Below are 12,632 nucleotides of genomic sequence, written 5' to 3'. Positions count from 1 at the left end.
AAATAAAAAGACAACCTACTAAATAAGAAAAAACCACGTCTGATAAGGGATTAATAACAAAATATTTAAAGAATACAATTCAGGGATCCCTGGGTGGCGCAGCGGTTTGGCGCCTGCCTTTGGCCCAGGGCGCGATCCTGGAGATCCGGGATCGAATCCCGCATCGGGCTCCCGGTGCATGGAGCCTGCTTCTCCCTCTGCCTGTCTCTCTTTCTCTCCCTCTCTCTGTGACTATCATAAATAAATAAAAAAAAATTAAAAAAAAAAGAATACAATTCAACACTGAAGCCCACAAATAATCTGATTAAAAATAGGCACAGTACCTGAAAAAGGATATTTCCAAAGATATCCGGATGGCCAAGAGACACATGAAAAGATTTTCAACATCACCTACCACCAGAGAGATGCAAGTCGAAACCACAATGACATGTAACCTCATATCAGTCATAATATCCTAAATTTTGATATGTAGTTATATAGTTATATATAGATATATTTATTTAGCCTATCTAATTTATTCCATTTATCTGTCCATACTTGCACGATTCTTGTTCTTTTCTTTTCTTTTCTTTTCTTTTCTTTTTTTTTTAGAGAAGGAGAGAGCAGGGGTACGAGCAGAGAAAGAGGGAGAGAGAGAATCTTAAGTAGGCTCCATACCCAGTGAGAAGCCCAACATGGGGCTCAGCCTCATAACCCTGAGATCATGACCTGAAGTGAAATCAAGAGTCAGACATTTAACCCACTGAGCCACCTAGGTGCTCCTAATTGTTTGTTTTTAATAGTATGGGTAGGAGCTCTAAAGACTGAACAATAATCTGCCAATTGGATACCCTTTAATTGTATAAAATAATTTGTTGTTGCCTGATTAAGAGGCATTTATATAATTTGACTTAGATTATGTATTTTTCAAAAATGTTTATAATTGGTTTCAAAAGAAAGAAAATTCTGCAACCAGAGACACGAAAACTATTGTAAAAAAGACCAAGTGGAAAAGCTAGACTTGAAAACTGCAGTATGAGAAAGGAAGAATTTATTAGATGGGCTTAACAACAAACTGAAATTAGTAGAGAAAGGAATATATGAATTTAAAGAAAAGGCATCCAAACTGAAACATAAGGAGAAAAAATGAAAAAATAAGAGTTCAATGTCTGTGGAATATTATTAAATAAAACAGCATGTGCAAATTGGAATTTCAGGGAAAGAGAGAATGAGACCAAAGAATATATGCAAAGACAATGACTGAAGTCTTTCTAAAATTGATGGAAGACATTAATCCATAGGTCTGAGAAGCTCAGTGAACCCTAAACAGAAAAAAATACAAAGAAAACTACACCTTAAGCATTTCATAATCAAACTGCTGAAATCCAAAGCTAAGAAGCAGGTCTTAAAGCCAGCTAAAGAAAAGACACATCGGGTATAGGGAATTAAAATAAAAACAAAATCTGACTTCTCACAATAAACAATGAAAACAAAAAGACAAGAAAATGGCATTTATAATGTGCTGGAATAAAAATGCTGTTCATCTAGACTTCTAAACCAAGTAAAAATATCTTTCAAAAATAATGATACAGCCCCTTCCCTGTGCCCCCGGAATAATTCAGCCCCAAAATCATTATGTGTGGGAGAACAATGTAGGGACCACAGTAGAAGGTAAAGTGCTTTAGTGGCCCTGCATGGGGTATTAAAGCCCAAGAAGATGAAGAAGGAATCTCTACATGCAGGATAAAGCAGGAATGTGGTATCCAGTTCTAAATCAGAGCAGCCCCTAGGAGTACAACTCAAGTGGGGAGGTGGAACCCTTGCAAAAAGAGAGCCCCTCGAGAATCAGCCTGTTGTGTAATGATGAGCCTGAACAGGGTGCGAAGTCTGGCTTGGGAAATAAGAGACTAAGCAGTATGAAGAGTGAAAGGGAAAGGTGGTCCAGCATGGGGTACCAGAGCTTGAATAGGATAAAGACAGCATAGCATGCAGGCACCTGGGCATTCTGGCATGTTGAATCAGAGCCAAAGCAGAATGAGAACAGCATCTGCAAAGGGGACAGGATAGGGGTGAACATGGAGGACAGGTTATATACAGGGAGGGAAGTCTGATAAGTATAGATGGGAATCAGTTTCTTATTGTCAATGGAAGAAATTACAAATACTGACAGAAAACTAGAAACAAATTTATAACTGTAGTGAACAATTTTAGCACCTCTTTCTCAGGGGTAATAGAATAGGAAAAAAAATTGTAAAGATACAGAAGACTGAACAACACACTTAACCAACATGACCTAATCAACATTTTAAAAACACTACAACTGCAGAATGCACATGCAAAATCCCATGCAAAGAGAATATTTACAAAAATGGACCACATGGCCAGACCATAAAGCTAAATGTGGAAAAGTTAAAATCTCAGTGAATATCATCTCTGACATGGTCTTAAATTACAAATCAAGCATGATATGGTTTCTGGAAAATACTCAAATTTTTGGAAATTAAGCAACACCTGTAAATAACCCTTGGGCCAAAGGGAAGTCACAAAGAAATTCAGGAAATATTTTGAATCAAACAAAAAGAAACCGTATTTGTGGGATGTGCTAAAATGGTACTGAGAGGGAAATATATAATAGCTTTAAATGCCCACAGTGGCAAAGAATGGACCTGTAATGTAAACTATCACAGCTTTTACTTCAAGAGAGCAGAAAAAGCAAAAACTTAAACCTGAGATGAGTAAAATAAAATAATAAAAAGAAGATGAATAATACTGATAATCCACTAAAGTAACAGTTGACAAACTTCTTATGAAAGGAGACAACAGTGAGTATTGTAGGCTTTGGAGGCAGCATATGATCTCTGTTGCATAGTCTTTGTTTTGTAAATATTTAACATGTAAAAACCATTTTTAACTCACATGTTATTAAAAATGGTCCTTGAGCTGCATCAGGGACTGATAAAAAAAGAGACACAAAAAGAGAGAGAACACATATTACTATCATTACAGAACGTACAAGTGATAAAACGATAAAAATAATAATACAAGGACATTATAAATAACTTTGTGCCAATTAACTGAACTTAAATGAAAACAAATATATTGAGAGAAACAAATGACATAATTGGTCCAAAAAGACATGGAAAATCTAAACAGTACCATATTTATTAAAGACACATAATTACCTTTAACACCATCAGATACAAATAAATCATCATCAACAAAAGTCCTTTCCACAAAGAACTCCAAGTCCAGATGGTTTTGCTGGTGAATTCTATCAAACATTTAAGATATAATCCTACACAAATTCTATTTGAAAACAGAAAGGAAAGATGATCTTTTGACTTGTTTATAGGGCCAGCATAATCCATATGCTAAAACTCGACAAAAATATTACAAGAAGAATATAAACCAACATACCTCATCAATATAAACATAGAATATGAAACACCAGCTAATAAAATCCAAGAATAAATGAAAAGGGTAATATAACATGCTCAGTGATTTTACCCAAAAAATGGAAGGTTGACTCAATCTTTGACTCAACCTTCAAAAATCAATTCATGAAATTCACCTTGTTGTTAATAGAACAAAGAAAATTTATCTGATACTCTCAAAAGCTGTAGAAAAAGCATTTTACAAAATTCAAAACCTATTTATGATTTAAAAAACAAACTCCAAAACAAACTGGGAATAAATGAACTTCCTCAATCTGATAAAGGGCATCCACAAAAAACCTACAACTAGTAGCATACATAACAGTAAGAAATGGAATGTTTTCTCCCCAAGTTCAGGACAGCACACAGATGTATGTGCTCACCTCACTGTAACAGAGGTCCTGGCCTGTTCAACAAAGGAAAAGAAATAAAAAGCATAAAGATTGGGGGAAAAGAGTAAATTCTCATTATTTGCAGATAACATAATTCTATATGTAAAAAACCCTTAAAAAATCTATAAAAATTTATTAGAAAGAATAAAGTTAACAAGGTTGTAAGAATACTCAAAGATATACTTGAATATATACAACTATATTAAACAGTCACTGAAATTAAAGAAGACCTAAATAAATGGAGACATATGCCATATTAGTGGATTGGCAGTCTCAATATTATTAGGATTTCCACTCTCCCAAATTGACTAGATAGGTTCCTAACAACATTTATTAAGTGTTAAAATAACCTATTATTTTGAACAAAAAAAGTCAGACAAAACAAATACATACTATGCTTCCATTTGTTTCCAAGTAGAGACAGGACTGAGCTATACAAGGAGGCATTCTCAAGAATTATGAAAACAAAAGCAAGATATGAAATGCCATAAAAGGCAAGAGAAGGGAGCTCCCCGGAGTGAAGAGAGGTGGCAGTGGATACCTTGCGGTAAGGAGGAATAGCCAGGGAGTTTTTAGGGTAATGACAATATTCTTGGCTTGGGTTGCAGTTATAGGAGTCTTCCCTTTTCAGTACATTACAAATATGTACATTTGCATCATGTACTTTCCTTTATACATATTACATTCCTCAAAATAAATGTTTGAAAATGCGTTTTAATTTCCATACACAGATATATATTCTTTCTATCACAAGAAATGGTACTGAACAGCTCATTTAATTCAGTGTTAAACTAAGCACACATCACAACTGGATAAAATATATAATATGAATAAATAGAATCCACATCATCTTCAAATCAAAAATCCCTACAGCTTGTTTTAAAATGAGAAAATGAAGATTCAGAAGATGAAATTATTCACGTAATTACTTTGCATTTGTCATTTGTTATCAGGCAAATCCATGTGCTTTTAAAAGTATGTAGATGAGAAACAACAAAAAAGAAAACGTGAAAAGCAGGAAAAATGTTCTTAGTGATACAAATATATAAAACATACTCTATTTTACGTCTTGCATAAACCCTAAAAGGTCAAAAGACTGGTTCTGTGGTAAAAGAAATATTTGGGCAGCCACAAAGAGATTAAATCTCTTTTGTATACAAACAAGCGTAGCTTTACTTTTTCCCCTCTTTTAAAAAGAATAAACCCAATGTAAAAATAAGAAAAAACTATGTAAATGCAACATAATTATGTTTAAACCACAGAAGACAGGAAATTTAGAGTTACAGATTCCATGGTAAGTTTTAATTCTATCCTTGTGTACATGTTTTATAAAAAGAGTCTTTCATTACATGATCACATAACACTATACCATGTAACAATCAGTTCAGCAAATGTTTATTTTACAATGTGTGGAAGGAAAATATTTTATAGAATAAATTACAGGAAATTAGTACATTATTTAGGTAGATTGCTCCTTAAAATTTCTGAAAGTCTTGGGTATTTACTGAATATTAATAGAAACACTCTTTTCTTATCTTCTTTTTTTTTTTTTCTTTTCTTATCTTCTAAAGAAAATGAAATTTAACTCTTATGGGTAAGCACTTATATTTGAAAGTCGACCTTTAGATTTTAAGGTTATTTTGAAGTAATGAAAAATAATTCATTATTAGGACATTAGGATTTTAGCAGGTTTTGAATTCTGTATGCCAGGCATTTCATATAAAAGAACAGTAGAGACTGAAGTAAATCATGAAAACCCATGAGTTCATAATAAATCCCCAAAATAGCCCTTACTGTCACTACTGGAGTTTGCTAGGGCTCCTAACAATTCAGATATCTGAAATTTGACTTTTTTTCGAAGAAAGGAAAGGCATTTATCCTTCTGCCTTTCCTGTATTAATTCTATTTCAGTTTAACCAAATAGTTAGCAATCAACTATGAGATAAACCTATAAAAATATTGTTTTCTAAAGACCCCTCTTCCCTCAAAATCTCAAGGCCTCCAGAAAAAAAGATCAAATGACTTACAAAGACAAAAGAATTAGACTAGAATCAGACTTCCAAGAAAAAAAAAAAAGCTATGAAGCAAGTAAAAAATGGTGCATTTTTTTTTTTACTTCAGTGAATAAAGTGGGAATAAAAGATTTTATATCTAGCAAGGCTGTCCTCTGAGTATTCATAGGAAAATAGCTTCAGTGGGTATTCACATGTGTGTCTGCACAGCAAAGGAAATAGTTACACAAAGAGGCAATCTATGGAATAGGAGAAAATATTTGTGAACCATAAACTGAGGAGTTAAAAATCAAAATATATAAGGAGTTCATATAAGTCAGTAGCAATCAAACAAACACCTTTATTTAAAAAATGGGCAAAGGAACAGACATTTCTTCAGAAAAGACCTACAAATGGACAACAGGTATATAAAACCAGCTCAACATCACTAATCATCAGGAAAATGCATATCAAAGCTATAATGAACTATTGCCTCACTCCTTAAAAAATCTATTCCCCAAAAGACAGGAGATAAAAAATGTTTGCAAGGATGTGGAGAAAAGACAACCCTTGCACGATGTTGGTGGGAATGTAAGTTGGTACAGTAATTATGGAAAACAATATAAAGGTTCCCCCCAAAATGAAAAATAAACTATTGTATGATCCAGCAATCCAACTTTTGGGTATATATGCAAAGGAAGGAAATTCAGTATCTCAAAGAGATACTTGCACTCTCACATTCATTACAGCATTATTCATAATAGTCAGGATATGGAAACAACCTAGGTGTCCATCAGTAGATGAGTAGAAATTGTGAGTATATATATAAATAATGGAATGTTATTTGGCCTTAAAAAAGAAATACTGCTATTTGTGATATGGATGGATTTGGAAGACATTATGCTAAGTGAAATAAGCCTGACACAGAAAGACAAATATTGCATGATATCACTTATATGTGGAATCTAAAAAAGTTGAACGTGGATGTCCATTGATAGATAAATGGAAGAGATGTGGTATATATGTACAATGGAATACTATTCAGACATAAAAAGAATGAAATCTTGCCATTTGCAACAACATGGATGGAGTTAAAGGGAATAATGCTAAGCAAAATAAGAGAAATAAAAATACCATATGATTTCACTCATATGTGGAATTTCAGAAACAAATGAACAAAGGGTAAAAAAAGAGAGACAAACCAAGAAACAGACTCTTACCCATAGGGAATAATAGATGGTTACCAGAGAGGAAGTGGAAGGGGGGATGGGTAAAATAGGTAATGTGGATTAAAGAGTACACTTATGTGATGAGCATTGAATAATGTATAGAAGTGTTGAATCACTATATTGTACACCTGAAACTAATATAACACTCTAGGTCAACTATACTGGAACTAAAAAACTTTTTTACAAAGTTGAACTTAGAGAAACAGAATGTAATGGTGGTCACCAGGGCTAGGTGGAGGAAATGGGTCAAATGTACAATGTTTCAGTTTTAAAGTACCTAAGTTCCAGAGATCTAGGGTACAGAACAGTAACTAGACTAATAATAATGTATACTGATATCTTGAGTGTTCTTATCATACACCCAAATAAATGAATAACTGTGTGAGGTAATACACTAATTAGCTTGATTGTGGAATTATTACACAAGGTACATTATATCAAACACAACGTTGTATACCTTAAATATACACAATTTTAAAACTGTCAATCATATCTCTAAAAATTAGAAAAAAGTAAAACATTTGAAACCTTATGGAATTCTGCACCCATGAATCCTTTATGAAGATTTTACTACAGGATGAATTCCAAACAATTAAAATATGATAAAAACTTCAGCAAAAACTGATTAGTGTGTGTACACGTGTGTGTATATACACATATATATGACTAAACAAGAACACAATAATGTTCAAATATTATATGTTTTGACAAAGTAGAAATAATGCACTAAAAATGGGAGGTAAAGGGGCACCTGTGTGGCTTAGCCAGTTAATCATCTGACTCTTGAATTAAGCTCAGATCTTGATCTCAGGGTCATGAGCCTACTTTAAAAAAAAAAAAAGGTAAGGGGAAGGAAAAGAAAGAGGGAAAGAAAAAACAGAATACACTTATTGACTATTATATAGAGAATAGATAGGAGTTAAAAGATAACCAGTAAAAACTGAGGAACTAAGCAGCAAAATATGACATAACAGAAAGGAAAAAGAGGGCAGTAGAAAAATGTACAGGTACAGGACAATGACTAGAATAAAACAAGAATGCAAAGCTTTCTAAGTAACAACAAAAACTAGCAAAGACTACAAATCTTTTTTTTTTTAATTTTTTATTCATTTATGATAGTCAGAGAGAGAGAGAGAGGCAGAGACATAGGCAGAGGGAGAAGCAGGCTCCATGCACCGGGAGCCCGAAAATAAAGGACCACAGAATCAATACATAAAATTTTACAAAAAGCGTTATAAGGACCAACTTAAGATTGTTTACAACTAGTTTCCAGAGCTCAGAAGGAGAATAAAAAATTAGTGAAACTTAAAGTCTCGGAATATGCAAAAAAGTTGTGGAAGACACAATCCAAAAAAACCGACCATCAGGCAATGTGGTATATAAGGAAAATCGTAGAATGATTAAATAAGTTATTAAATTACAAAAATATGAAATTGGTAATATAGAGACCCAAGGTAGACCCAACTTAACATATGGATATTCTTATAAGAGGCTAACCGTGTAATATGAGATCTTAATTAAGAGGTGAACAATAGAAAAAATTTGTATGTATTCTTGACACAAGACCCAACAATACCTTAGTAATATTGATACAGAGTGCCCTACAGTAATGGCGTCCTGATAAATCTACTTGTATCTAAAGTCAGACGAAAAACAAATACTATCCTTAGGTCAAAGAACAAACCATGATGACAAATGCCTTCATATTTCCTCACGAGGCACTTTCTTTAACGGTCAAAAAACATTAATTAAAGGATCAAAGCCACAGATTAACAATTGTGAGAGTAGAAAAAAAATACTTCCTACCAAGAATTTCCATCCAGTCCCCAGTTGTTCTTCTTAAGTGTAGGTACGTAGCACATTCTCAATCATCAAGGATCGGTAAATGTACTAGATCTCTGAAAAATTTGGCCAATTACAGAAAGTCAATCAAGAATTAAAGTATTTTAAAACAGCAACTAGGATCCCTGGGTGGCTCAGCGGTTTAGTCCTCCTTTGGCCGGGCGCTATCCTGGAGTCCTGGGATTTGGGTCCCATGTCAAGCTTCCGGCAATGAAGTCCTGCTTCTTTTTGCTCTTCTCCTGTGTGCTGCCTCTCTGTCTCTTCTATGTCTCATTCCATGAAAAATAATACAACAACAAAAGTATGGCATAAATGTATCAGTAGAGAACCCATTGAGTTTCTTTAAATGCTAACTAAGGAATAATGGAGTTATCATTGGAGAATCATACTATTTTTCGATAACTACTAATGAGAAAGCTTTAACAACAACTATATCGATAAAAATAAAACAAATCAAGAGAATGAGTTATCCTCTTTCATATATGAATCAGTAGATACTGTATAAACCTTCTCTTATCTGTTTATCATCTATGCATTCATTTTTTCTCTGTCTGGCCATCCTGTTTAGCTTTAGGCATAAAGAAATGTCCCAGAATCATTTACATTAATTATCAATGATCATTATTTCCTGAAGACAGGATTTGGGATCACTTCTTTTTTCTGTCTTTATATGTTTCTATATTCTATATGATAAATACGTATCATTAACAAAATAAAGTTCTTGTTTAATTACCTTTCACAATCCCCTTTTATTGGGGCGCCTGGGTGGCTCAGTCATTAAGCATCTGATTCTTGTGTTTCGAGTTCTGTCCGGTATGATCGCAGGGTCCTGAGATGGAGCCCTGCATCAGCTTCCCGCAGTCAGCATGCAGTCTGCTATGAGATTCTCTCTCCCCTCTCTCTCCTCTTCCTCTCCCCCTCAATAAAATAAATAATAAATCTTTTTAAAAAGCGTAGATCTCTGAACCATTGCTTGATGCCAGTCTTATCACTTACCACTATTTTTCCTTTGGCAAATTATTAAACTACTTGATGTCTTTGGTTACAACATATAAAAATGGATGGGAATGATACCTATCTCTTGGATTGTTGTGATGACTGTGTTAATTAATATGTGTAAAGTACTTAATGTAATAAGTACTGGGTAAATGTTCATGTAGCAGTGGGTTCGATTAATAACAATTTAAAATGAAATACAATAGAAAATTAAAGTCAACTGTCTAGTATCTGTCTCATCTACAGATGAATTCCTTGTTTCTATGTTTACTTTTGCATCAAATTAATCATGCTATTTAATTTGCATTTAAGTTAGAACAAGTGGGCCCCTAAATGGGGAATAACTCACTTTAAACTCTCCCTGCAATTAGAAGCTTGGAGGGTGTGGCATTGATATGTAAATAGCAATTACAATTCAGGCCTTTGCATCATGCTAATCATTTACTTTTTGTTTGAAAGTTGACTGAAAGTTACAAGTTTTTAAGTATAACATGAGACAGAGGATCATGTTAAGGGATCATTGTAGGCCAGAGTGAAGGTGGCTAAACTAAGCCAGTGGAATATAAAATAAAAATAAAGAAATTGGACAGATTAAAGAGATATAAAGGGGAAGATGAATAAAACCCGGTGAATGATTAAACATGAGTTCTAAAGAGAAGAGTAGTGATGGATAATTTTAGGATTCTTTTTTTTAATTGAATAAATTTGATGTGTCACATTATTTGAGTGTAAGATGTACAGTATGTTGCTTTGATAATCATAGCATATTTAGGTTTCTGACTTTGGCAACTAGATAGATAATGGTACCACCACTTACTGACATGGGGATATAGGTACAGTACTAGTGAAGGAAGAAGGAACTTGACTAGGAGAGGAATGAAATCAACTTGTTCATCATTATAGTACCTACACAGTCCAAGCTCAGGGTAGACAACCCACCAACTTTTCTTATGGAATGGATGGTGAATTCGGTTTACAGTTGGGTGGACACTGAGGTTCCCATGGTATTTTTCATGTGCTGATTGGCGACCAGTTTTGGATTTAGAGTCGTGTCTAAAGCTCAGATAGAGATGCAGTTTAGACATAGTGGTCATATATTTGGTAACTGAAGTCATAGCTATACATGAGAGATTGTGAGGATGAAAGCAGAATGAACAGGATCCTACTTGAACCTGATCTTTCAGGGAAGCAATGTACAGGAGTACCTATAAGAAAACAGAAAATCACAAGAGTTGTGAGGGAAATTAATGAGTATTGAAAAAAAAGAAAGAAAGAAGGAAAGAGAACATTTAAAAGAGCAAAAGAGTTCAAAACTGTCACATTCTCTGAGAAGGCCTCATAGATAAAGACAAATTGTCCTTCCTTGTGCAACAAGGGTTGATGGATCCTTTTGTACTCTTAAATATGGTTTTCCCAAATGTTTTTATAAACGCAACTAAGGTGGTTTCAAAAACAGTGTTTTGAACTTGGTAAGAATCCAAACAGCATTGCTCTTTGCATCATATTTCAGGCATGGCTGTTCTTGCTAGATTTGTAGGATTTATTGCATCTTTGAGCTTTCAAGGTAAATGGTAAGGAAATGACAACAAATACCTCTCCCGCATGTGAGTCTGATATAATTCATTATTTTAATGACTAGCAGTTTATGTTTTAGTGATTTGTCTGTGGCTGTGGCTGTGGCTAGGCTTAGGTCCATAGCAGATAAACATATACTCATAGCACATTTTATGAACTTTGGTCAATAGAATGCATAAGCAGTTCTCTCCCTTTTAAATAAGAATCAGAAACATCTTAATAATAACTTTGGCTACTGAATCAAAAATTTTTGAGAAACCAATGATTTCATAAAACTCTATTGGCTTTTTTCAGTACTTCAGATGACTGCTTTTGAAACTCAATATGAATTATTTCATATAATTATGCCCTTGCCCAGAGCTAAAATGGAACAGCATTCTGACATACAAAGTTCGTGAAAAAGTAGATTTTTTGTGCTGATTTTCTCTTCTTGTTGACTTAATATCTACTTGAAATGTACAAAATTCATCTGGAAGTAATCTGGCTTTCAGGTATTGAAATACACCAACATGCAAAAAACACTTGCAGTTTGCAAAATGTAATTTTCTATTAAAAGACTGTAAAAATCCAAATAAAAAGCATAGAAGCTTAAAACTTAATAAATATCCATGATTTATTTTCTACGGTCAGATCTTAACTTTTTAAAAACATTTTTTATAAACTTTTTTTAAAGACTTATTTATTATTCATAGAGACAGAGATAAGAGAGAGAGGAGAGGCAGAGACATAGGCAGAGGAGAAACAGGCTCCACACAGGGAGCCCAACGAGTGGTTTGATCCCGGACTCCAGATCACGTCCTGGGCCAAAGGCAGGCCGCTAAACCACTGAGCCATCCAGGGATCACCTAACTTTATAGTAGCACCAGACTATGGAAAAGTTGCAAAATAGAGAGATTTCCCATATACCCTTTATCCAGCTTCCCTTACATCCTCCATAACCACAGTGAATTATAGGACTCTTTGTTGAAGTGTAGATTTTTCACTTTGAAGAGTAAGTTTCCTTAATGTGGATTTTGTGCATTTTTGTTCAGGTCATTCCTAAGTATTTCATCTTCTTGTTGATGTTATATATGGTTTTTTTTCCTGCCATTATGTCCCTCAATTAATTGTCTCTATGAACACTATTAAATTTTAGATATTAATTCTATATGGAGCTATCTTACAGAATGCTCTCATTATTTGATTTCATTTTAT

The 12,632-nt window shown here is 33.9% G+C and overlaps 1 protein-coding gene across 1 annotated transcript in view; it reads right to left on the bottom strand.

Moving 5' to 3' along the window:
* The window catches only part of LOC119869228 (armadillo repeat-containing protein 4-like), a 108,890-nt gene extending 97,942 nt beyond the window's left edge, over positions 1-10,948 (bottom strand). Inside the window, exon 1 of the mRNA XM_038589045.1 lies at positions 10,803-10,948. Coding sequence (XP_038444973.1) covers positions 10,803-10,948 — 146 coding nt within the window. The remainder of the gene's footprint in view (positions 1-10,802) is intronic.
* Positions 10,949-12,632: the final 1,684 nt, after the last annotated feature.

This window comes from Canis lupus, unplaced genomic scaffold, assembly GCF_011100685.1.
Source record: "Canis lupus familiaris isolate Mischka breed German Shepherd unplaced genomic scaffold, alternate assembly UU_Cfam_GSD_1.0 chrUn_S1598H1788, whole genome shotgun sequence".
In the NCBI taxonomy this organism is placed as follows: Eukaryota; Metazoa; Chordata; class Mammalia; order Carnivora; family Canidae; genus Canis; species Canis lupus.
The sequence above is the reverse complement of the archived record's forward strand: the minus strand, read 5'-3'. Positions and strand labels throughout refer to the sequence as shown.